At 43.4% G+C, this 27534-nt stretch overlaps 2 protein-coding genes across 3 annotated transcripts in view; both read right to left on the reverse strand.

The window, feature by feature from the left end:
* Positions 1-12685, reverse strand: part of jag2b (jagged canonical Notch ligand 2b) — a 43356-nt gene extending 30671 nt beyond the window's left edge. For both annotated transcript variants that reach the window (XM_061245299.1, XM_061245290.1), the window contains exons 1-2: positions 12404-12685; positions 11488-11808 (exon numbers count right to left, since the gene is read on the reverse strand). In XM_061245299.1, the coding sequence (XP_061101283.1) occupies positions 11488-11808; positions 12404-12472 (390 nt within the window). In that variant the 5' untranslated portion in view covers positions 12473-12685. The remainder of the gene's footprint in view (positions 1-11487; positions 11809-12403) is intronic.
* Positions 12686-24368: 11683 nt separating this feature from the next.
* nudt14 (nudix (nucleoside diphosphate linked moiety X)-type motif 14) overlaps positions 24369-27534 on the reverse strand; it is a 33328-nt gene continuing 30162 nt past the window's right edge. The window contains exon 5 of the mRNA XM_061251992.1: positions 24369-27278. Coding sequence (XP_061107976.1) covers positions 27029-27278 — 250 coding nt within the window. The 3' untranslated portion in view covers positions 24369-27028. The remainder of the gene's footprint in view (positions 27279-27534) is intronic.

Consider the following 27534-nt stretch of genomic DNA (forward strand, 5'->3'; position numbering starts at 1 on the left):
AGAGCAGCCCCGCCCCGCCCCAGTGCGTGCGGCATGGCAGTGCCAGGAGGGCCACTAAGCACGCACTTCACGTCAGCTGCTCCCAGTCCCCAGCTCTGCCCAGGCTCCGCGCTATTGGCTCACAAGTGGTGGCCTCACTTATATAGCCACACCGGTCTCTCAGTTAGCCTCGCAAGGTTCACCGTGCGCCATTAAAAGCTCCACGAGCGAAATCAATCACGTCACGAGACGTGAGGCAGCTCGTGGACGCAGACCCGACCGGTCTCGAAACGAGATTCTGCGAGGCCTGGAGGGGAGGGAGGCAGACACAGGTGGCGGTTCCCATGGCAGGGGGTGAGGTGTGGGGGAGGGTGTTCTGGAGGAAGATTACAAAGTGCTGCTCAGATTAGAGGGAGTGCTGCAGCTGAGGCCCGTGACAGGCCATTACCCCACTGCTGGCTGACCTACACTGCCGGGTGTTGCAACACTGGAGTTGCACAGCCGGGTTCTACACAAAACCAGCTTCAAACAGGAACCTCAGAACTGGACACTGCAGCACAGAATAGTATTGGAAGCAGGGAGTTCAATAAACAGCTTGATTTCAGAGAGGTCCTGGAGTCACAAAAACAAAAAAAGAAATTATGAAAAAGGGGTAAAGGCTGCAATTAAGAAAATGCATAAATCAGTCCTCTTATGTCCAGGAAACAGGAAATGGTAAGGCAGCCCTTCCTGCAATTAATTATTGTATCTCACCATGACAGCCATGCTCATCGTTTCCAAGGTTAACCTCTCACTACTCTTGGACTTTTTTCCTCTCTAAAGGTTTTGGCAGCCCAAAGTCTCTTGTGTGGATGAGAAATCCCACCAGTATCAGATGTCACAACTGGTTGCTGGCAAGGCCACAGAGGAGACGGAGATGCTTTACTGTAGCAAATGTCATGGAGAAACATGGAAATGGCTGTGCATTGTCAGCCCTGTCACCCCCCCCTTTCCCCACCTAAAGCCACAAAGCAGGGGGTGGGGGTTGTGTGTCGGGGGGGGAGTGGGGGGGGTGGCAGATCCTGACACTTTGCCACTGTTCTATTCTTTCTCCTGGAATGGCCCAGGGGTCAGCGACCTTTTCAACAAGCTTCTCAGCATCCCGTCCGATAAAAGGGCCGCCCGGCTCTGTGTGAGTGCAGTGTGCCATGGCCAGGAGCGTTCACACGGCCCTATCCCCCCGGCTCCACCTCCCCCTCTAACCACACACCTTCCACTACACCATCAGCTGCCTCTGCTCCACCCCCCCCTCCATCCACACACCTTCCACTACACCATCAGCTGCCTCTGCTCCACCCCCCCCTCCATCCACACACCTTCCACTACACCATCAGCTGCCTCTGCTCCACCCCCCCCTCCATCCACACACCTTCCACTACACCATCAGCTGCCTCTGCTCCACCCCCCCCTCTAACCACACACCTTCCCCTATGACATCAGCTGCCTCTGCTCCACCTCCCCCTCTAACCACACACCTTCCACTACACCATCAGCTGCCTCGGCTCCACCCCCCCCTCCATCCACACACCTTCCACTACACCATCAGCTGCCTCTGCTCCACCTCCCCCTCTAACCACACACCTTCCACTACACCATCAGCTGCCTCTGCTCCACCTCCCCCTCTAACCACACACCTTCCCCTATGACATCAGCTGCCTCTGCTCCACCTCCCCCTCTAACCACACACCTTCCACTACACCATCAGCTGCCTCTGCTCCACCCCCCCCTCCATCCACACACCTTCCACTACACCATCAGCTGCCTCTGCTCCACCCCCCCCCCTCCATCCACACACCTTCCCCTATGACATCAGCTGCCTCTGCTCCACCTCCCCCTCCATCCACACACCTTCCACTATGCCATCAACTGCCTCTGCCAAACGGCCCAATCAGAGCAGCCCCGAAAAACATCAGACACCGAGACAGAGAACCGCCCAGAGAGGGTGGGGAGAAGAGAGAATGCAAAAAAGGCTGAAAGACAGTAGAATGAGAAATCGGTGGAGGTATAGATAGAAAGGGAGCTGATGAAATGAATGATGAATTTTAAAGAGGAGGAGGGTGGAAGAGAGGAGCAAGAGAGGAGAACACTCCCTAAAAACACTGGTGCCATTTCCTGTGGTGGCCCAAGGACTCCCACTCTCAGCCCGAGAAGACTGCGTTTCCTGTTCTTTCATTTCAGACCAGAGGCATCCCAAAAGAATAGGTACTCAGGAAAGAGAAAAAGCTAAGATAAGAAGGGCCTTCCCTCTGTGACCTGCCAGACACCCTCCCATCCAAACCCGGCTCTCATCTCCATCCAGAATCTCAAAGGCAGCACAGCTGGGAGATTTAATGTGTACCAAATTCAGAAACTAGGGTTTCCAAATAAAGAATTCACTGAGCTTCAACATTGTGATGTGAATTATGAAAAGCGCAGTAGATGGAGGAGATAATGAGGCAGGGCTGGTGCTCTGAGCGCAGACTCCCACTTCTAGCCCAAAGAAATTCCACCCCTTGGGGTGGTGCGCAGTGTTGGGGGGGGGGGGGGGGCGGGAGAACATGTTTCCTTCAAAAGAACCACCAGGAAACGTCTCTGTCCCGACATCTGTCTTGGCAAAAGGAATGCTCCGAGGGGAGAGGTCTGTCCACCTTCAGCAACTCCCATATATTAAAGTGATTTATTGCCCTCAAAAGATGAAGCGGTTGTTTATTCATCTGATAGCAAGTAATCACTCCATATAATCTACATTAATCTTAAATGACATGACATGCAAATCCTGGCTTTCGGTCTCAGCTGGTCTCTCTGCAGTATCGCAAGATACTGCAGACCAGAGACCAGCTGAGACCGACACCAGCCAGGATGACCCAACTGAGAAAGCAATCTTTAATTAAGCAGCTATTCAGTACCACAAGACAATTATTTGGGTCTGGAGGATTTTCTCATTACTTGGAATGAGGCAAGGCCAATTCTGATTCAATTTCTTTATTCAATGAATAAATTAAACACCCACACCCCTTCCACAGTCTGAAAAATATAAGGACAATGTGATACAAAACTTCAAATGACCTTCAGTCATCTGAAATATTTGAAGGACAGACAAATTTCATTTGAGCTGCTGTGGTTTGAGAAATTAAGTCTCAGTGCAATTGACTCATATCCAAAAAGACACTTTCAATCTCAAGGTCTCTCAGTATTCCAACACAATTATCACACAATTAACAACTCTGTAAATGTCAGTGCCAAAAGTTCCTAACACCCATATTTTTGCATCCTTGGCAAGATTAATATAAATCAACAATTTGGTCCCCAAGGGCATGCAGAGTTAATTAAGCTCTTAAGACTACGCCCTTCTTTCAGGAAACATCCAGAAATGCTCTACAGAGAAGTAAATGTGGCCCTAAGAGCAGATATGCAGGGTCACTAAGTAGAAGGTTCTGACCTCTGCATTAGGAGAAATTTTATAATACAAGCTGAATTGTGTGTATGCGTGTGTGTCTGTGTGTGCGGATGGTTGCATGTGCATCATTTATTTCCCTGAAGAATGAGAGAATCCAATACCAGCTACCCAGTCAACCAGCACAGCCATGTTCAAGACAGACAAGTCTAGACTTGGCCTCAAAACAGACAACACAAGCCAGGGGGTGACCCTGGTGGGCCGACGCCATCCTCTTCACACGGGCAGAAGAAAGACACCCCCGAGATCAATCATCCGCCTGCATGGGAGCCCTTCCTCCCACAGTATTAGGGGTTGAGAGAGGTCCCTACCGTGGGTGCTGCGAGGGGCGGACAAGTCGCCCACATTCATCTCAGCCACAACAAAAACCCCACAACCTCCAAACTGCAGGGGGGTCCAAAAAAGCGTGGTAACACCCATCAGATCAGGCCCTGCGCTGGCGCTCACAGCCTCGCTCCGATTTGCTCGTTTCCAGAGAGACAGCCGAGCCCCGCTTCAAACGTCAGTGATAGCAGGTTGCTAAAATTGTTGTTTTAAGAGAGAGCCACTTTAAGACTGAGCACAACCCTGGTGAAATGAGCTAGTGCGCATAATCCCCTGAGCTGGAGCCAAGGCAGCCCCAGTGGAATACTGTTCTTCAAACACAATCAAGAGCTGGGAGGCGGGGGGGGGGGGGGGGGGGGGGGGGGGGTCAGGAAGGCAGGATCCAATCAAAGCAAAAAATGCGCCAGCAAACCAACGTAGGTTGCAAAGTTTCTCAGCTGAACTGAGATTTTTCTCAGCAGCGTGCAGTCATGTTTTCACCGATGCTCAGGAGGCATAGTTCAGCAGATATCTAGAGGTGGTGTTGGGTTTGGTTTCCTTTCATGCCTTTTCTCATCAGCCAAATGCTAGCTTTTGTTCCTTGGGATCTTCCCATGCCCGCCCAACTACCTTCCCCCAACCTCCACCCCCACTCCACCCAACTAAAGTAACCTCCGATGTGGGTTAGGCGTTTTACAGTGGAGCAGCAACACCTGAGCAGGGCATTGAACACAAGATACTTAAATTCAGCCTACTTAAGTGCAATATAAGAAACCCTTATGTAAACATTCTTACACCGATCCTCAATATGACTGACATTTTGCATCAAACAACAGGCGGTGACATTTTCTCCCCTCCTTCTTGACATGATGAAGTGGACAATAGCTCTGTTAAGAGTATTGTCATGCTGAAAGGCATGATGACAAAGCGGTTAAAGGAGTCTTTTCTTCTCCGAGCTGGTAAATGATATTCAGGGTTGGGGAATTTCGACATTTCCATCTTCTCCGATGCAGTGTCCGGTTCTTGCTGCCACTGTTGCAGCCTCCCCCTTCAGGCTATTCACCGGGGTGGTATGGACAATGTATCCCGGCTACAGAACAGGCATTTAGAAAATACGACAGTAGTAATTTAGAAGGTTAACTTAAAAAGGTAAGTAGTTGCAAACAGTAGTTGCAATGAGCCTTACTGTGCTATTAGTGAGATTGAATGCAGTCAGCAGACCTTACTGCATGAGTGCCTAGTGTTTGACAGAGCAGAAAACTGCCTCCAGTGATGAACCCCAAGCACTCTGTCACCAAGCACATGCACTTTATGTACACATACAAACCATTTAGCATGCTGCTACTATGCCAACAAGATCATTAACAATGCATAAATACAACTCTGCAAACCCCTCCTTTAGAGTGCTAATTAACCAGTGGCACACTTTCGCATACACTGAAAACGAACGCTCAAAGACATGGCAATGCACGCACACAAGCTCACATTAATGTACAACCAGTGATGTTTCATTTGTTTCACACTCCAAAAAAATCTGTCCATTTTCTGATAACTTAGCCACAAGTGCAGAGCAAGAAGAAAACGTGACATATACTTTCACTGAATTCACTCATACTTTCAGAATATAGTTTCTTTTGAAAGCAGGTACCAGTCCTGTCTAAAGTCAGGGTCCCAGCCTGGCGATGTGAGTAGACATTTTCCACATTTCCACAGAAGAGCCAGAGAGCCAGAGAGCCAGAGCAAAGTGCACATCAGGTCACTTCTCCTCTGCAGCTGAACCCAATCAGCTCACTGACACACAGCCACGAACCCCAGCAAGTACACAACTTCCCAACATACTCTGCAGCCCTGCAACACGCTTCACCACACAACTCCCTCGATGAAGTACCAAGCACTTCAACATGAATAAAAGGACACCTTAGGTTGTAACAAATGCATGTAATTGTACCTTTTGTTTATTTAGTCAAAGCTCTTGCAGGAAAGATGGATGTGCCGAACAGATACCAAGTTGCATTAGCTGAGAAAGACTGATTTATATACTTTGTGCATCCAGACCCTATTCACCGTTAACCTCTACAAATCCCTCCACAGCCTGTAATATCCACTGCTGATGTATACACACAGGGCATGAATGCACTTTCTTATACAGGTATACCACAATGAATAGAAGAGAGAATCCCTATTCCCCTTCACTCACAATATGTACAGGAGCTCTCCTTCTGACAGGCGTTGATAAACATACATGATTTAATTAAACCAGAATGCAATTGCTCACCCTGAAACTACAACAGGCAACTGCACAGAAACCCTGCCTCACGCCCCAAGCTGAGCTCTATTATAATTTCAAACAGGTACAAGAGTCAAGTGGGAATTAAACTAGCCGTGTAATAATGTGCTTTAATTACAGCACGAGGCCACTGAACACCTGCACGCATTTCATTTACCTCGCCAGCACAGGGAGTGTAAGAAACGCAAGGCCATGTTATTAACGACTGACAACCGTGTCAGAAACACAAACACCAGGAGCAAAACAACACAGGTCTCCCCCATGTAACCCCTCCCCCACCTCCACCAGAAATAACAAACACCCAGCACAAGCGGATATAACTCAGTCATGGCAAAGATGTGTAATCAAAATTCTCAAACAGAATACAACAAGGCACAATCATTTTATTCAGAATAGAATCAAGGGGGGGAGGGGGGGGGGGTAGACTTGAGCCAGGAAGGCAAAACAAAACCAAGCAGGCTTCCTGGCAACAATTACGGAATACAAGGCCTTAAACAACACACCACCCCCCCACCCCCAACCGCTCACGTAATGCACTCACACCCTCCCGTGAAGTGGCATGCAGGGCTTTTAGTCTTATTAAAGTGGCACGCTAGGGTGCACTTGTCCCTTGCGAAGACCAGCTGCTTTACTCCCTCCCATAAGAAGACATGAGGGTCAATTATACATCATCATCTCCGCACAGCTGCATGGTATTGGATCAATAAATTTAACCTACTGTAATGGGAGTGTTTCTCCTGGAAGAGCCAGCGACATATGTTCATTAATTTCATTTGGCAGGAGAGCAGTTTTCCCCTGTTCGAGTGCATCAGTGTCTACTCAAGCAAACCGAAAGTCGTCTGAACAGCTTCCAGTAAATAAGGGAAGGATTTGTAGACTGCTGTCAATGAGAGTTACACCAGAACCTTCATTAGCCCCAACTTCAGGAAAAAGACAGATGGCTTTAAAAATGTTTAATTGCAATGTAATGAGCACCATTGATCTTAACTGATCAATATAGTTTTTGGTGAACTAACGTAAAACTCTCAGTCAAGGATGATCAACAATATATTCTATGGCAAAAAACATGGCCAACCGAAACACAGGTACTGTATTAGGGAGGACAATCTAGCTCTGATCACTGTGAAAATGCACTTTTTAAACATCTCTACAGTCTCCCAATTGAACAACTTCAACAATAATGTGTTTTTTCAGTATTAAATATTTATGTACCTGTATATATGATATGGACGCATACTGTAGTCAACTGGTAAGTCCGACACAAGAAACTGACCTCTGTGACACCAGACAGAATGTACACAGGGGCAAGTGCAATGAAACAAGATGTTTATCCATGATCACGTTTGGAGTCAAAATCTGAGCATGACTTTTCCTAATAGAACAAGTCTCTGTTTGATATAAATATCCCCCCATGACCAGGGTGAGGGACATGGGCCTACTTTTCCATCGCATGGGAAAGCACAAAAAACAAAACAGCTCTGGGGTTAAAAAAAGAAAGAAAATGTTTATTGGGAGCAGAGACAAAAGGCATTTTTGTTCTCGTCAGAAGCTTCAGCAATCAGCCAAGAAATTCTTTCCTTTTTTCAATACCAGCAGGACGCAAGCAGGCACCGATTTCATCAAGATTGTTCTATGGCACATAAGAGACTTTTCTCCACAAATTAAAACATTCACATTTTTATCCTGGTCACCATTAATGGCTACATAACTATCCAGAGACTAGGGGGAATCTTTCACACCACCATAATTCAGTTAATACCACACATAGTGAACAATCCACAACCACCTGCCAGAATTCTAAAACTGCCAATCATGACATTGTGTTGTGAAGCAGAAGTCCACTGTCATGAGCAATTCAAAAATCAATAATGTAATCAGATGTAGATTTATTCTGCTTTTGAATCTCTATAGCTCAAGCTCGACTTCCAGGTGAGGTCTACACAAGGGGCAGCAGTGAATGGCCAGTCCAGGAAAGGGAGGTTTTGGGAGGGGGCTGGAGGGGGATAGATAATTACTTACTAAAGAACTATTAAGCTGTATCCTAGCAACCCCCAGCAAGCCTCCAATCAAATATGACTGCAGCTGTCATTTAGCCTTGGAGTGCAGTGCCCCTTTGCTCCAGCGGAAGGTTCAACCGTTATTTCTGCCACAAACAAAGTCATTGTCAACACAAAGACCGGCAGTCCTTACCAAGCATCAAAATAAGAATGGATACAAAGGATGCCAAAAACAAAAGGCTACAATTATTGAAAGCATACCTTCACTGATATTTGCTGATCGTTGGCATACTTTTACAAAACAATATCTGCCACTTGTATGGTCAGAGTGAGATTCCTAAAATGATCAAGAATAAGTATGTCCATGGAGACAAAACACACATAACTCCATCCATCAGTTATTATAAAATATAACCCAGACAAACTCCACAAGCTTGCATTCATAAGACTTCGTAGGGCAGAGATTGTCCACACAAATATTCTCCAGCAAGAATCAACACCTCTGGTTGAGTGTGAAATCCAGTCCACTACCAAGGCAGGGACTGGGCAACACACAACAGAGGAACTGGCAATCTTCTCATCCTTTCACTCAGCTCTGAACACACATCAGGGAGAAGCCAAGCATGTGCACTCATATTCTGTGCCTATCGCCCTCTATTCTGACCAAGCCTGATCTCTTGCAGGGCAATATAAGGTGGCTGTTAGTATTTCGGAAACCAACAAAAGTCTCAGAACTCTGCTGAAAGGATGGTCTCTGTGAAAGGTGTTCACCCGTACATGTTACGATTGTAATGCTCCACACAACTATTTATTTAATCTAATACATACAAAAAAAGGAATCTATTTGAAACAGTTTTTCATAAGAAAGACAGTAACCCATGAATATCCAAGAAAATATCTGACCTCATGACGTAAATATCCACTTCCATCACTGTAACACAGTTTTCAGTGCAGATTTGTACCAATAACAGTTACTTTATTTATAAAGGTCTCAGTGGGCTCCTAAATTGTTTGGCTAGATGTGTATTAATTATTCATCCACCCCAGTGAGCCAGTGAAGTAGTGAACCAGACCTCTTCCACTCTATCAATCGTTAACGTTGCTAGCGGTGAGACAATTACTGAACATAGATCTGAACAAAAGGCCTAGTAGAGTCAGGTGGTCCCATCCCCCAATGCCAGAACAACCGTCTCTGGCCTGTTTTAGCCACAATGACACAGATAGCACTTTCTTCACTCTACACAACTTACCAGTAACTAGATCTAGCCAAGGCCCATTGCTAACAGCTGACTATCAAGGCTGAGTGTCATTGCCACTTCCAGCAGAGGGCACACCCAATGCCTTCAGTTCGAATTTTAACTAAATAAATGTTGTTACTTAAAACTTTCCTTGCATTTCTGAGCAATAAGTCAGATTCATGAATAAGCAGAATGGAGTACTGAACATTTCTTAAATTAAGTTTACTCCTATGCCTATATTTTGGCAAACAAAAGCACTGATGAATTGAAGCTTCAATGTGTAAGGAATCAATGTGTCTATGCGTATATTCCTTGGGTAAACTCTAGCATTGACAGGTCAGTTGCTGGTGGTGTCTTGAGAAACAGAATTCACATGTCAAAACAGAAAAATAAAAGAAGCCAATACAACAGGTGGCAGCCCCTTAATCTGTATAAGGTGCAAGATATCTCTTTACAATACACTGGGGATTCGGTTACACTGAGAACACATCAAACGGATATAGTAGCAAAGGGAAACATTCCACTAGCAATTTCATTAGCCTCCTAGGAACAATCCAGAAGTCCAAAAACAGCACTGAACTAAGAGAAAATGGCAGTAATCACCCTTATCTACTCAAAACATGGTATTTTACTACAATAAGTTAAATTCCTTCACTTTGATTGAAATATATCGTTCAAAAAAGACATAATAACAATTATAACTAAAGGCATTACTCTCTGTTTGGGTAAGACGGTTAGGTGCGAACTTAACGGAAACCAAGGACAGGCTTTTACTTGAATTTTGGCCAATGGCTTAGCAATGACATAACCCACCGAATGGATTCCCCACAGTAGACAAGCACTTGGATAACAGACTCCTTGCAAACCCCCGGCGCTTCCTCTGGCACCTGCCCAGAGCTCAAGCTAAATAAATACTACTAAAATTAATCAAATGACGCAAAACAACCGACTTGGTGCCTAAGATAAAACCAGTATTTGTGAAGCACGGAGAAAGATGAACAATTATGAAAACTTGTGTTTCACATTTTCTTCATAGGAAATCATTCGCTCAGTTTACTCGAACAGCGAACTAACCGATCTTAACCCGCAGAAGCGGGCTACAATAGTACACAATCGGATTGCTTCCCTGTATGTGAAATGGGTGTGCGTTTTATTCCTGTGAGCAAGTCCAGTCAAGTGCTGCCTTAAGTAATTCATCGCGCAGTTTCTGTTTTCTCTTTCATCTGAGTATTTTTCCAGTACTTAGGGGCATATGGCTATCCAAATCAAACTACTGCTGAGAACAACGTACGTCTCATGTTATACCCACCAGTATTTGTTTTATAACATAATGATACATGATAAAGCCATTTTTTGATAAGACTAAAAGTTGCAGCAGTGCGGTAGCTTTGGGACCTAAATAAACGCGCATGTCCCAGTATTATTTGGCGACCACAAACAAGCGCACCCCCGTAAACTTGCCCAGTCGCGCGCGCTCTCCACGCGCCATTGTGTGCCTGCTGGTTTGCAGTGACACCCACACCTGGAGTAGCAAGCGACACAAGTTTCTGACTGACATTGATCGCCTAATTTCAGCCGCACTATTGCTTAACCCTGACTAGACGTGTTCACTGCTTCAAATACAGACAACAGAGAATTGTATACATATATTTAAAAAATAAACGAATAAGCCCATCAAAATGTTCGCATTCAGTAATGAATGAACATTGCAAATTAAGAAGCTGAACAGTAAAACTGTAATACCGAGGGGCCATCCTGACAAAGATATTCTTGTCATTCTTACGTCGACTGAACGATTTTGCAGAATCACACACTACAGCGTTGCTTGCTGGAATGTAGGCCTATATGAACAAGTAACATACTAAATTCAATTGGACACGAAGTGCAGGAAATTAATTCAATTGCTCTTAATGCAGGGACTATCCGTATCACATGAAGACAAGCGCCCTCTACACTAGAGATCAATGCCAGATTCCAAGCCCGTGCAGCTATAATGTATGACGCTCAGAGCGGAAACAGTCCCAATGGCATGATCAGAGTTGCGGACTTTGCGAAATGATTGAGCCCATCAATACCGTAACAGTGCATTGTTACACGCCACTTGCAGCAGAGTGAATACACAGCATTACATCTCACAGAATAACTATACGTTTGGTTAACTTGTCAAATTGTGGAATATTAACTGCAACAAAGGTAAAATAGATTACTTACCGGCCAAGCGAATTGGAAAGGAATTATAATCTTGCCAGCTCCGTTGATTTTGTTTTGATTGTTTTTGTTATTCTTAAAATGAAAATTATTTCCACCAAGAACATTAGTAGATCCACTTCCGTAATTGCAAGCGCCAGTTGCCTTGACCGCGGATTGAAATTCCTTTAAACATACTTTAAAGTATGTATCGCATTCGTCCCGGCTACAGCGGAGGTCCTCTGTGTTCCTACTGCCATCGCAGCATTCCCCGTCCGACAACTCACCGTTTACATTCTGTACGGTAATCAGCTGCAGCTCAAAATAGCCCGAGGAGTGGGACACCTAAAAATAACAAATGAAAAATTAACAAATTGAAATAAAGAACATCCACACAAAAAAATCTATGAAAAAAGGTTCTAATACCGAGGAAGCTTTTTGTGCTGCCAATTTTAAAATAGGTCCTCATGTCCTAATGTTTTTGTTGCACTGCATACAGTATCTGTGACATACGATTCCACATCGACATGTCATACACCAACCTGTTATCGATATCTTAAATACAGGCAGCCAGTCGTATACAATGAGCTAATATATGGGGCTCGACATCATTTACTCATAGGCAATAACGTCCTATAAAAATTACACACGTAGACGGTTAAAGTTTGTATAATTTGGATACACAAACACTGCATACTAGCAAAATACACCGTCAAATTAAACTTGATATTCCCTTGGACCTTAGCGTAACTGAACGGAACTGCAAGATCACATGATTCGATTGGAAGATGGCAGAATAATTTAAAACACGACTTAAATGTCAAATATATGATTTAGTCTTCATCAGGACATCCACAAACTTTTAATCGTTGATGACTTTCATCATTTAATGACATCCATTTAAGCATGCATTTTGACTATTTGGTAACAGCCCTCTTACCTTAGTATACAATGTCAACAGCAGACACACCATTGGAAAGCAATTCGTAATCCTTATGCAATTCCACATGCCTCCGATTAATTAGTGTATCATGAGGGGGGAATTTAAGATTTTTTTAAAAGCTGCCGTTGACCGGCGACAGGGTCCTCCGCTCCTGGCATGCAAGATTCACGAGCGTGATCTGTTCCTACTATCTTTCCAAATGGAAGAGAAACATTAGATGCGCGTTAGGGAACAGCCGAAGCAGCGCACAGATGGTCCAGCCACAAGACTCTCCCTCCGTCAAATCACTCCACGGCAACTGATATGTTACGGGGCTACGGCCAAGCTCGAGGATGTGGTTTCTGATTGGCAGCTGAACAAACCACTCACTGACTCGTGTTCTTACATTTGGTGAAGACCAATCTATGAGCCAACCAAAAACAGAGGGGGCGGAATAAAACGAAAAACTTGTCTATTGGTACGTTGTGGTTGATTGCGCTTATTTATCGATGCAATTTAATATGAAAACTGCATGTATTGGAATATATTTTTGTTTATTTCTTTAAACATTCTCCACAAAACTCTGTAACATACCAGTCAAATAAAAAAATATATTTTAAAATTCATAACTAACAGGCATTCGTAAGAAATATAAGATTAAATCAGTTTTCGAGGATTTTGTAACTATTAAAACATTGAATGCACTTTTGTTGCTTTGCTCAGTTGTTGAAATGTATCAATGTAAACAGCATATTTATAATAATTAGGCTACGTAGAAATATATTCAAAATAACAGAATAAGTATAGGTTATTTATATTTATTTGCGATTAACTGAAAGCCATATGACCTATATGCTACATTTATTAGCTCAAATATTGAAGGAACAATATAAAAATAACTAGCCTACTATAAACTCGAGATCAGTTAGTAATTGAGAGTGCTGCATGTATTGGAAGAGACGGGGGTAGGAGCAATTACCTTGCAACAGTTCGCCGTAAGGAAAGCCAGCAACTCTAATATAAATTCACGTGGCTGTCAGCGCCCTCTTCCGTACATTTACACAATTCTTGAGCCAGCTAAATATAGCCGGCAGTGTAGCGTATACACAATTTGGGTCTATCTACTGAATATCAATGTTCAGTAGTACACATTGCAACAAATCGGGTGTTCTCATATATGGCACCTTTCCCGTTTATGCACAAAAGCTCTCACGATATAACCGTTATTCACTGTATTTGAAGTCTGGTTTGGATGAGGTACTGTATCCATCCATGTCTCAAACATTAAAGTGACTTGTCTCCAATTATTTTGTTCAAGTAGGCTTAATTTAAGTCGGTTAAAACTCAAGACCTTCGTTTGTATACCATTGGACAGTGCTGCAGTAGCCAAGTATAGGAATGACTCAAATCTATTTTATAAAAACCGGTAGTTAAACTGAAACTACAAAACTCCTCTCTTCCCTCTCAGCCGTGGCTTTTGTTTCAGTATCTCTGACCTTGCTACAATGGATAGTGTTGATGTGAAGGTGGGGAGAAAAAGACTTAGCGAGCCAGAGTAACACCTACAGTACCTGTTCAACTGGCGCAGGCAGTGTGTCAGAGTGGGCCAGCCACTGTCTCCCTGGCTACTGTAGCAAAAAGCACGAGAATTCCGTTCTAGTTCACGTTACACGTATACGTCACATTATTCGTTACATGGGATTCCATTGTAGCATTTTAAAAATTCAATCATCCCATGCTGAAAGATGAGGACGATGAAGATGGACGAAGAAGGAGGAGCAATGAAAAAGAGTAGTCTGTGTTGTAAATCTCAAGGGAAACGCAAAGTGAATTCCTCCCCTCATCTATTTTTCATTTTCCCTCAAGGCATTGTGCACACTCTTGTAGCCCACACCAGTTCTCTTTTAACTCTATTCATCCCTGTCCCTGACCCACTTTAGTAGTCAGCATGTACATTAGATCAACACCAATGAAATGATATAATACTGGAGGCTGTGACAAAGACACTTGTTTCCAGTTAACTGTATTTTTCCCCAGTGTGGATATTCTACTCCTTAGTTAAAGTCACAATATGTGTTTGCAACACAGCGAACATGTAGCCCAAACATGGCATTACGGCAACGTGATTGCAAGAGAAAGGGCGGCCTGTAGCATAGTGGTTAAGGCACATGACTGGGACCCGCAAGGTCGGTGGTTCAATCTCCAGTGTAGCCACAATAAGATCCGCACAGCCGTTGGGCCCTTGAGCAAGGCCCTTAACCCTGCATTGCTCCAGGGGAGGATTATCTCCTGCTTAGTCTAATCAAGTGTACGTTGTTCTGGATAAGAGCGTCTGCCAAATGCCAATAATGTGATGTAAAAAAGTACCTTTGAGGATCACACATCTTGATTTTTTTTATTTATTCAAAAGTTACCGTCTGTCTGATCTCTGAGCAAAGGTCATGTGACTTTGTTTTGGAGCCTCTGAACATACCAAAGCAGGAGTGATACTGTTGCCTGTAGTGTCTATCAGATAGCTTACAGAATTGCCCTCCTCAGTAGATAAGCACTATAAAGGCATGGTGCACCTGCTCCTTAGGAGCAGATATCAACATTTGATTGTTCTGAAAGCATAGATATGGAATGTCTCTGGCAAGCAAGACAAGGAAATGGAGGAGAGAGAGATGAAATGCCACCTTGAATGAACACCTGTCTTTTATCTAGTAGTTCTGTGTAAGTAACCCTAGATAAGGACAAGTACCAAATTGTCAATCATGTTGTTAATAGTATTAAGACACAGCAGACACAAAAGGGATAAACATAAACCAGTTCATTTTATTTGGTTGCAAGAGGCTTGATGGCTTGAACAACCTCACATCAATGTATTACGACAGACATGGAGATGTACTGTATTCCATTCATACCCTGAATATGAAATTAATTAGATTAGAGGAATGGTTCATTATTCAAACTTTTTTGGTTTCTGTCACAAATAAATTTACTTAGACCATCCTATCGGCAGCGCTTGTGTCAGCAGAAGTCAGGATTTCCCGGGGGCCAAGCTAACAATTATCTCAAGCTTGTTTTGATCTGGATTCACACGACTGTCACCCCAGCATTTCAACCTGCTTTCCTACAGTCAATGCTACTGTCAACGTAAAAGAGGGCTCAGTTACTAGCCTCCTCTGTAAATAAACATTTTGGCACATTGCACCTGCACTGTGAATTTTGTGAGCAAAGAATGAGGAAATGTCTTACCAGATGAAAAATCCAACTTTTCAAGTTTGGCTGAAGAAGCCTTAACCGTCATTTTGTGCCTGGTCAGGATTTTTTTTTTTTTTTTTTTCAAGTGGAACCACACAGTGTTTTTGCCTAAAAAGCTGGTGTGCAATTTATGTTGCAAATGATATTCTCAGTCATTGGGAAATTTCTCCATTGGATCAGAAATCCCAAACAGTCAGACATGCACAAGATAGATTGTGTGATGCACCAGCACTGTAGCAAAGGGGTGTGTTGACATAGCATAGGACTGAAAATATAAATAGATCATATTTTATTAGACACAATGTGTTTCACCTTGCACTGTCTCAGTGCTACTTGTGGGTACATCTCTACGTCTAGCACACATCTGGGATTCGCTTGCCAAAAATAAGAAACTGCTTGAGGCAGAGCTGACCTGCGCATTAGTGTGGTAATCTGTCTCAGCGCATAGCTTACATGCATTCTTGGTATGCATTTAAACTTGACAGAAAGTGACTCGACAGTATCCAGTTTTTCTGTCTCTCGGCCTTTGTCATACCTGGGAACGATTTCCTCCCCTGGATTGTTCAGTCATGCATCCTACATTTACACAAGAAGACTGAGTTAACCCACTGACCTCTGATTAATGTAAAACACTTGGATGCCATCCCAAATTTCCCGTGTTCCCACCTGCCTGGGCTTTCCACCCAACGGATTTCTACAGTTGAAGTGTCGAGTAATGACAAGAAAGGAATGTCGTGTTCGTGCTTCCTTTATTTCGGTTAAGATCTGAGGCCACTGCTAATTGGGGAAGCAATCATTAACAGGCATTCAGATGCAATAATTAACAAGGCACACAAAAAGTGCTGTAGAATCCTCTGCTAAACCACAGCATATCAGCAAATTTAAGAGTCCAACTATAGGGTTGGCTGTTCTTTTTTGCACAAACCCAAAACACCCTGAAATTCACGCATAACCAGAACAGACATTGGGGTTTCAGTCTCTTATGATGAGGCTAAAGTTATGTAAGATGGTTCGGGACACTGATAATTTGGGGACAGTAAGGGACTGTGATCCCCGAAAGATTGACAGGGATAATGAGAACATTCACAGAATGTACTCTCAGAAATAAAGGCACAGTTGGAGGTACATTTTTGTTCTTGAAGAATACATTTTGCAAATATGCATAGAAAGCATAATAATGTTTATTTTGATACCAATGAGTACCTTTTATAGGCAAAAAGACAGATTAAGTATGCATTCCTGGTGAGGGGACAATTGTATGTATCTATGGGGTACCACCCCAGTGACAAGCTTTTGTACTTTTTTTTTAAAGCCAGATTTCATATCTTTTTTCCAGAGAGTGGATGTGCATCTTCAGAGTCTGAAGAGGGATACAGAGGATCTGGCAGTTGACGGACACCTGAGAGAGAGAGGTAGGTGGAGACACTGACACTCGAGTGGACAGCAGGGACCCTGACCTTCCTCAGATTCGGCTGGGGGCCGAGGGCCTTCAGCAGTAGTGTAGCAGTGCTCCAGACCCGTGCCGCAATAAGGACACACTTCATCAGGTGGCCTTTGTCATGCCTGAGCAGATGTTTCCTCCCAGGAAGCAGGTGCAGATGGTCGTCACCATTCATCTTTTATATTCAGAGTTTTTATGACGGGCCTTATCAAACGTGATAGAGGGCTAGAGAGGGGCAATCCAATGCTGCTGATTGCCTGGGTGGCTGTGCGTGGAAGAGGGCAGCATGTAATCACCGTGGCATAAAATGGTGTTAATTAGCCATTGCTCTTTGGGATGGACTGTACTTTAACTGTAACAGCGAGAGTCTTCGTGTTCGAAGAGACATTTAGAAGCAATCTGACTTCAACAACCCTAGTTTTCCTGCTACACTGGGTATCAAATTAGGTGGCTATTTTACTGAAAGCATATGGAAAAGAGTATACAGGAAACTTCTGTTGTTAAAATTTGTAATAAAAATACAATTAGTTAATTTAATACTAAACTTTACATAGAGTGTTTGTCAATGGTGCACTCCATTGTATACTATTGACAAAATCATTATGACACTCTGCTGTGCTTAAACTCCCCCTCTGTCACCAAAAATCATTATACCAAGCATTTACTATATACAGTGGATGGATGGATAGATAGATAGATAGATATTCCTGCCTTTGAAGAGGGTAAATGGCCTATAGTACATGTGTGAATTATATCGGGAGCAAAAAAAGGAAGTGAGTCCTTACATCACATCTTCTTCACAGTGGGAACTCCAAATATTTGTCTAAAAGCAGAATCTGAGTCATCAAATGCCAGTTTAACCCAAGATGCCTCTGGTTTTCCTTTTTCTTTTTGTTCCACTCCCAAGGGCCGTAGCTTGAGTCAGACAGAACAAACAGAGATGGCAGCCTATACCTTAATCCTGAATTTAAGACAAATCAGTTGAGCTTTGTGTATGGAAGGTGTATGCTTGATCACGCCTATAAAAACACATTGTATTGAGTAAATGTACAGTGCATCCAGAAAGTATTCACAGCGCTTCACTTTTCCCACATTATGTTATGTTACAGCCTTATTCCAAAATGGAATAAATTCATTTTTTTCCTCAAAATTCTACACACAACATCCCATAATGACAACATGAAAGAAGTTTTTTTGAAATTAAGAAATTAAAAAACTAAGAAATCACATGTACATAAGTATTCACAGCCTTTGCTCAATACTTTGTTGATGCACCTTTGGCAGCAATTACAGCCTCAAGTCTTTTTGAATATGATGCCACAAGCTTGGCACACCTATCTTTGGGCAGTTTCGCCCATTCCTCTTTGCAGCACCTCTCAAGCTCCATCAGGTTGGATGGGGAGTATCAGTGCACAGCCATTTTCAGATCTCTCCAGAGATGTTCAATCGGATTCAAGTCTGGGCTCTGGCTGGGCCACTCAAAGACATTCACAGAGTTGTCCTGAAGCCACTCCTTTGATATCTTGGCTGTGTGCTTAGGGTCGTTGTCCTGCTGAAAGATGAACCGTTGCCCCAGTCTGAGGTCAAGAGCGCTCTGGAGCAGGTTTTCATCCAGGATGTCTCTGTACATTGCTGCATTCATCTTTCCCTCAATCCTGACTAGACTCCCAGTTCCTGCTGCTGAAAAACATCCCCAGAGCATGATGCTGCCACCACCATGCTTCACTGTAGGGATGGTATTGGCCAGGTGATGAGCGGTGCCTGGTTTCCTCCAAACATGACGCCTGGCATTCACGCCAAAGAGTTCAATCTTTGTCTCATCAGACCAGAGAATTTTGTTTCTCATGGTCTGAGAGTCCTTCAGGTGCCTTTTGGCAAACTCCAGGTGGGCTGCCATGTGCCTTTTACTAAGGAGTGGCTTCCGTCTGGCCACTCTACCATACAGGCCTGATTGGTGGATTGCTGCAGAGATGGTTGTCCTTCTGGAAGGTTCTCTTCTCTTCTCTCCACAGAGGAATGCTGGAGCTCTGACAGAGTGACCATCGGGTTCTTGGTCACCTCCCTGACTAAGGCCCTTCTCCCCCGATTGCTCAGTTTAGACCGTCAACTGTGGGACCTTATATAGACAGGTGTGTGCCTTTCCAAATCATGTCCAATCAACTGAATTTACCACAGGTGGACTCCAATTAAGCTGTAGAAACATCTCAAGGTTGATCAGTGGAAACAAGATGCACCTGAGCTCAATTTTGAGCTTCATGGCAAAGGCTGTGAATACTTATGTACATGTGATTTCTTAGTTTTTTATTTTTAATAAATTTGCAAAAATTTCAAAAACACTTCTTTCATGTTCTCATTATGGGGTGTTGTGTGTAGAATTTTGAGGAAAAAAATGAATTTATTCCATTTTGGAATAAGGCTGTAACATAAAAAAATGTGGGAAAAGTGAAGCGCTGTGAATACTTTCCGGATGCACTGTATGACCAGAAAATGGTTCACATGAAAGAGAAGAGCAAGAAAACAACAGTCCCACCAGTGTCACTGTGTGGAAAAATTATCTTAGCATGACTCCAGATACACCTCAATAAAATTGCCTTCTGTAGATTATTTTCAGATTGAACTGTGGCATCTGGAGGTTCAAATGCATTGTTTGCCCAGTTTTTGGTGGTCCCAAAGTGCTCCAACATAAAAAAAAATAAAACAATAAAAAAAATAGTAAAACTGAAATTGTTAAAATTTATTTGTCCAATCATTTGCATACAGATGGACAGCTTAGTGGAATCACATGTGATATTGCCCCCCTTTGTCCAATAATCATATCTGCAGATGTGGCCAGGCACAATGTATCGAAGCCTGAAAGGTTTGTCACACCTGTGGGACAGGGACCCAGGCCTGGAATGAAGACAGGGGAAACTCACTGCAGAAGCCAGCACAGATGGCCTGACTCGTGCACACACAAAATAAACTGTTATTACCCAATGCATCAAATGACACATGGATCCAGAAATAATGCCCCTCTCTCTGTTGGCCTGTTCCATGGATATAGATCCACTGTGAATACTCATATAGTTACCAATTTTATCAGTATGTCATGCCATTCAAATGAGCTGACACAAGAGGTGTAATGTGATGGGTATGGGCAGGTGCACGTTATCTTTAAAGGAGTCAAACACACTTCCTCCAATCATAAAATAACCTCTCAGACTACCAATCACAGGGTAAGTGTCAGCTTAATGAGTCTCATTGCCTGTAAACTTTATAGAGCTAACTGTTCGTCTTACACCTACAGAAATATTGAGTAAATATATGACCAGAAAATGATTCACATGAAAGAGAAGAGCCAGAAAACAACAGTCCCACCAGTGGAAAAATTCTCTTAGCATGACTCCAGATACACCACAGTAAAATGTTTCTAATAAAAAATAGTAGTTCTGATCAAAATGTGAAAATCGTTTGGGAAATGAAAAGTGTATTAAATACATTTCTATACTGAGAAACACAACATATAACTGCAGGTTAAACTGAACTAATGAGGGGACTAATTAAAGGAGAGAAGTGGAATCCAGGCATATTTTTCGTGTTGACACTCTCACAAATAGGCTGATAAACACTTCATGAACAATACAACAAGGCCGATGTCACATGGCCCGTCGACAGGTTGTGTCCAGGCAACACGTTCTCAAGCTTTGGGTTTCCGCGGAAGAATTTCAAGGGTGAGAGGAGCGGAGAAGAGGGCAGAGGGGTCAAGCAGGTTTTCATTGTTTCAGTCTCCATCTATTCAAGAACAGGATCTGAGGCTGCGCTCACAACACTCTCTTGAGATAAAATTCCTTTTCCACGTCTACTTTTACTTTCATTCACCTCAAACCTCCTAAACCCTATGGTAACACCACCACAGTAATGGCAAAGTAATGTGAGTGTTGGAGGAATGCATACTGTAAAGTATCTATGTAATGTTTTGATTCATGAAAATGACTTGTCTAAGTAAAGTGTAAGCACATTAAGCAACTTTGCTTCATGAGGATCCTATCAATAGCAAAAATATCTTCGGATAGTTGCCGTCGGGATTAGCATGAAAAATCAAGCCTATTTTTAAGGGCAGCTCTTAAAGACCAAAGGCCATGCCCCATGTATTAGTGGCAACACAGATGCTGATTTATTTATAATAGTAGCGGCAAATTTAGTGCTTATAATGCCTATTGCAGATCTGTGAAAATGCATTGTAAATGCATGGCGGGGAAAAAGCACTCATGCGATGAGATTCGGCTACTTGACCGTTTTCAAATGTAACACTGCAGCCCGTTGCTAATACGGCCCAGATTTCAAATGAGATCATGGTAATCTTCGCCCTCAAATTCTTTTAATTTGGAACTCATTTAGAAGGATTTGAAAGTTTGGAAGAGCAATGCTTTGTATGTTTTGTGGAAAAGGTTTTTTTTCTGACTGCAGACATCAGAAAATGTGGACCCTTTTTAACAGAAAAGCTTGGCCCATTCTCTGTGGGGCTTTTTTCATCGTTTGTTTTCCATGAGCATTCCTGGACCGCGGCGCGACTGTCGGGATCCAAAATCAAAGCCCTTCCCTGGAGCTTGTTTATTCAGCAGGTCTCTTCTAAAGAGACAGATTTTAACACTGGAGACGAGAAAGAAGTCGCACGATGAAGAACAAACGTGTAATGAGCTCGACGGGTGTTTGACTGGCATTTAGGGCATTTCATCTTCGCATGAATATTTCTGGAATCCGTAAGGACACCTAGGGAGCTGGATGACTAAATGATGTCTTCGGCACAGGACTAGAAATTTCTTACTGAGTTTCCTTGATTGTGCAATTCTATTTTTTTATTTTTGGCACATCCTGTTGCGCCAGGGCAGAGGCTGCAGCTGTTTGTTAATGGGCAGTAGAGGATGCTGGGAGCACCAGCCAGTGCTCAGGAGCAGCTGTTGATTGGCAGCGGAAGGGGGTCAGGGGGAAGGGAGTTGAATTTGCAGATGGGCTAACAGCTCCACTGCACCCTCCTTTTTTATGTTTCTGATGTTTTTCTCCCTTTTTCACCCAATTTGGTCGCCAAGTGTTTATTTCAATCGGCCGTGTTGAGGAAACACCGCGACAACCCCGTCCCCCGGTGGTCGTAAGTAGATCCACACGAGCCGCATCGTCTCGAGGCGATCAGGGCACTACTGTAAGAGGGGATCCTCCCCTCCGAGTCGCTCCCCCACCCTCGGAGTGGCCGCTCCAATTATGCCCCTCCCTCATGCGCCGGCCGTACGCGGCTTTGGCAGGACCGGGCCGCGGATCCCGATCCTGGGTGTGCAACTGCATCAAACTGACGTCTGATTCAAGATCCGATACCTTAACCGTGCAGCCCCACGGCACTCCACTGCACCCTCTTTACCAGGAGCAGGAAGGCTGTTATTCTGCCACCGGTGCCAGCTCCACCCTCATCTTCAGCTCTCCTCAACAAAGCGCTTCAACACAGCAGGGAGACGTGCAGCTACATGGGGGAATGAGACACAAGAATGAGGAGTCTGCAGGCGAGTCCCTGACTGAGCGTGAGTACGTGTGGGGGCTCTCGCCGGGGGCTGGAGAACTGTCCTATGGCTGCTCTTACTTGCCCTTTGGTCTGCTGATTTAATGTGCGTTTCATTTTTGCTCCTCAGTGTAAGGCTGCCACTTCATCAGACCGTAGTCCACTGAAATGCGAGAGGCCACAATACATAACAAATATCTGTGCTTTTTTGTGTAACCGTAATGGAGTAGAAATCTGCAAGCAATACCCAGGATGTGTTGCAGGGAGAAAGTTATGATGGCCACACAGGCAGCCTGGTGATGGCCAAATCCTCACAGAAACAAACATGTTATAAACAATATACTGTAAATACACATTTGTTACACATCAAACACAGAGTAAAATATCTAGAGACTGAATGAAATCTTAGCAGATGAATAACAATCTCTCATTCAGGCCATGAATATGTCTTGCCTACTCTGGATGCAGCTGCTCGGCACAGAGTGAAATTCTGGCCGGACAACAAACTTCACACAAGGAGAAACATCTGGAGGATTAAAAATGCAGGGCTTTGATTGTGATTCTCTTAATCTGGTGCCACGGGCAGTGGAACGAGGCCACAGGAACAGGGGGGTATGTCGGTTGCCACCCCCGAATCGGAGGCTTCGATAGGGAGCTTCTGCAAGACTGGCACCCTGCCTGGTCTCAGCAGATGGGAGCTGGCAAGCATCTTCTGGTACAAGGCATTGCAGTTGTGGCCCGACCCCAACGCGGACCACTATACGAGCCATTCCACACTTCACTAGCTCTGCTCTTATTAAATAATCTCCATGGTATGGTGTAGTTCGGAATATTTATTTTACAAGAGAACAGACTTTCGATTGCATTTTGCACTGGTTACCTGTGCAAGTTGGGACTTCAAAAAGCTTAACCTTGGGCAGGATCAGTGCAGTGGTCTATGATCGTCTGAAGTTGCGGTTCTATATTCTTGTTAACCAATTCAAATCCGCCCCCCCCCCCCAAGCATAGCAAAGAGTCCTTGACAATTTAGAGTTTTACAGCGCTTTATTCAAGATTGAAAAAGTCCTTGAGATTTTCGGCTGCTCACAGTAATTCTAAATAACGCTCCGACATTAAATGGAGTCCTTTCAGGCAAAAGGAAATATGTCAAGGATGTCAAGCAGCTCTCCTCACCGTTAAGATACATTCAGCCGTTGTGAGGCTCATGGAGAGTGGTTGCTATAGAAAAGTCAGGGTTGTCTTTGGTTACTCCCACCGCCCAATTCACAACCTTTCCCCGTGTTCCTCCCATGTTCATGAATGAGACAAATATTCACTTAATGATTACCGTGCTGCTTTAGAGAGAGAGGCAAACACAAACATCGCCATGGCAACTGGTCTTATCTGAACCCAATCCCCCAACACGGGAGGTGTTCCCCGGGCCTCCGCCCCCAACGCGAGGAGGGACGGCAGACAAATTACGCTCCTTTTGTTTGCGCTCGGATGTCAGCGTGCTCGATTCACTCGCACAGGCCTGTGAGGAAAGTGGAGAGCGGAATGGGGTGAATGTGTGAGAGACGGAGAGAGCAGCTAGCCTCAGAGTGACGTTCGTCCAACATCGTCTCATCTCACTTACAACTGTTCATGAGACAACGTTAGAGACAACTGCCTGCTCTACCTTGAGTTGGGGTATAAACATAGAAGGAGATAAATCGTAGTTGGGTATGAATGTGCATATTGGGAAGATGAGTATCAGAGAGATCAGAGAAACAACACAATTTCATGCCACGACAATCTGGGGATGTAAACCCTTTTAATTACAATTTCATCTTACTCAGAAAATCAAGGAAATATAGCATTATTTTAAATTAAGCAGTGTCATAAAAAGAGTTGTTAAAAAGCAACAGACTATGAATACAAAATTAAAATTCAAACAGAAACATTACATACATATCAAAGTAGTAATTGAGGACAAATTTAACTCAAGTCAACACAATTATTGAGATATTTGCTTCAATACTGCTCACAAGATCTCAAAACAAACACAAAATAAAAGTTAAATAGCAATTTCTAAAAAACTGTATTATATAAAAAAATGACAGTAGTCATACATGTTGAATATGATTTGCCATAATTATGTGCTAGATCTTTCTGGACAGACACTGGACAGTGGATGAAACAGGATTAAATAACTAAGATTTTATTATGCAATGTCTGCTTGTTGCATCTCAAAGCAAACAACATACTGAGGCCAACATTCATATTCATATTTTTTACATGCATTTTTCTTTCCTACAAGCATTCAGACCAGCGATTTTAAATATCTCCCACATCGCGAACCAAATTATTCTGGACTACATCTTCTCCAATAGAAAATATCTGTAAGACAGCCATAACCATTACACAACACTAAAGCTATGCCATTTCAAAGTATGCTTTTGGTAAGATTTCAAATTGTTTTTAATACTGGTTAACATTGTGGGCAATGATTAAGATGGATTAATAATACAAAAAAACTGAGGGCTGAATAGAGTGGTAAAGTAACAGGTTTGCATTAATTAGCAGGTGAGGCAGTTTGAGACTGAAATTCTGGTCCATAGAAAACGTTTAAAAAATGGTGTTAAAATTGAGCTGTTATACATCAGCACAACTGATTGTACAACTTTGACCTTGAGAACTCTGGCTCCAGTAAGGGCATGTCGATGAGAAGAGACCACCTGTACAACCAAGAAGTAGCCCCTCCCTTTGACCTCTTCTGAACCCACCAGGAGCACCCACAGACCCACACACAGATAGCATGTTAATCCCCTCTGGGGAAATTAGTGCCAACAATGCTCTAAAAGCAGTTATTATTATTGCAGATAATTTCACTACTGCCTCAAAAGTGAAAAAGCAAAACTAAAGTACTGTATCTATGGGAATGTGAAAACCTTCAACATATTGTGACCAAAGAAAGGCAGTATTCTGGATCTGATTGTTTTCAAGTTTTAAAAAAATAGAATGCGATTCATATACAGATACAGCAACAACAGATTTTGTGATCCTTGATTGCCATTGTTAATCTACGTTTTACGATTATGGCCATTACAATTCATCAGTCTCAAGCAAACCCATGCATCTCTTAAATACTGTGCACAAATGCTATTCTAGATAAAGCGGAGAAACAATATATTCGAAATAGAACTGTTGATGTCCTATCAACATAATTTCAGCAAAACCGCAGTATGGCCTGTGTTAACTTCATTGTATTAACTTCCTTTACCCAGCAGTTTGGTTGATATGTGTCCCTGAATGTCACCAATCCTCATAATACCAGTAAGACCTGAGAGAACCTTTGAACGAGCGCTTTCGCATGCGATTACTCCCAAGTTCCATCCTTTCTCTGGCGAGTGCTGATATTTGCCCTCTATAGGCAGTACACAACCAACCTTTACATTTTTCTGAAGCAGGGGGGACACTACACAATGTTCAAGCCTGATGTGGCAACGGTGCGAGTTTGCAATCATCCGGGGTTGTCCCTGATAGACGCAGCTGGAATTCTTATGTGTGTGGGAGTATAAAAGATTCAGATCTGACACATATCATCCCAGTCGGCAACAGCACGATTAAAACATGTCAAACATGTCTGAATTGAACGGGGGTAGTCTTTGCATAATCCTGTGGTATGCACTCGTCAAAGACTCGCATCTCAATGGGAATTTCCAATGACCAATGAAAATGTGAAAGTTGCAACAGAGGAAAGAAGGGGGGGGATATGGGAAAAAAACACAAGATCCAACATGTGTGACGGTTGGCCAATAAACATGTTTTCTGGAGTGCTAAATATGAAGAGTGACTGGTGCATATTTGGCTCATGGCTGTCTCTATCATAGCACAAACCACAATTGTCACAAGCAGAATGGGTTTCATTCTTGTTTTTTTTTTTTATATACATCGGGAGTGCATGTGTACGACGGAAAATCAAGTTCTCACGAGAAAACGGTTTCAATATATTCTCCGCCTCCGCCTCCGCTCCTCACAGACAGCCTTCATTACATGTGTGTGCATCAAGTACGACAGAAAATTATTAAATGCGCGCTGCTCAATCACTTAAATTGTGTAATGTGTCCCCAGCTTTAGCTGGACTGATGTCCCAGTAAAAACAGGAGTTAATAAACTTGAGCTGAAATTCCCCCTTCCAAGCAAGTGACGGCATTGTTGCACTAACAAAGCTCATTCACCTCTGCATTCTTCAGTTACAACTCAAGGATTCAAATACATTTTTCCAAATCGAGACGAATAACATTAAAAAACAATGATATCAACTGTAATAATAACAAGTGGAGTACAACACAGGCTTTTGTCCCAAAATGATTGTGTGAAAAGGAACGTATTGAAGACTCAAAACAAAGAAACGTGTATCAAAATTGTACTGACAGACAAAGCAATGGGCATATGAGGGGAATATGGGTTGTCATTACACGTTGGTGGAGATCTTGTACTTGGGAGCCATGTTGCTGTGGAACCAGAGGAAGCTGAAGATGACACCCATGGTTTTAGGGATGTTCTCGTCGTAGGCAAAGTTCATGGCCTCCTGCAGTGGTACCTTTATGACCTCGATCAGCTCGCCCTCCTGCGGCTGGCCCCCACCCTCGCCCACGCAGTTCTCGTCCGACACCTCGGTGTAGAACATGGTCTGCTTGGCGCCAGTCACGCCCACACCCGACCTGTCGATAAACACCATCGGACAGGAATCGTGAATTCATTATACAGTACATTCATTCTACAACATGGGGCAAACCCTGCTGGTACAGTTGCAATCAAAATTATTCAACCCCCATTGCACATTAGGTTTATTGGCAAAATATACAATTTCTCAGCTGTTTGCAATAAACAAATTAGACAAGAACTGTTTAAGTAGTTCAATGAAACAGAATATTACAAAATATTACAAGGGTTTTTATCCACATCAACACAAAATGC

The sequence above is a fragment of the Conger conger genome, chromosome 1 (genome assembly GCF_963514075.1).
Source record: "Conger conger chromosome 1, fConCon1.1, whole genome shotgun sequence".
In the NCBI taxonomy this organism is placed as follows: Eukaryota; Metazoa; Chordata; class Actinopteri; order Anguilliformes; family Congridae; genus Conger; species Conger conger.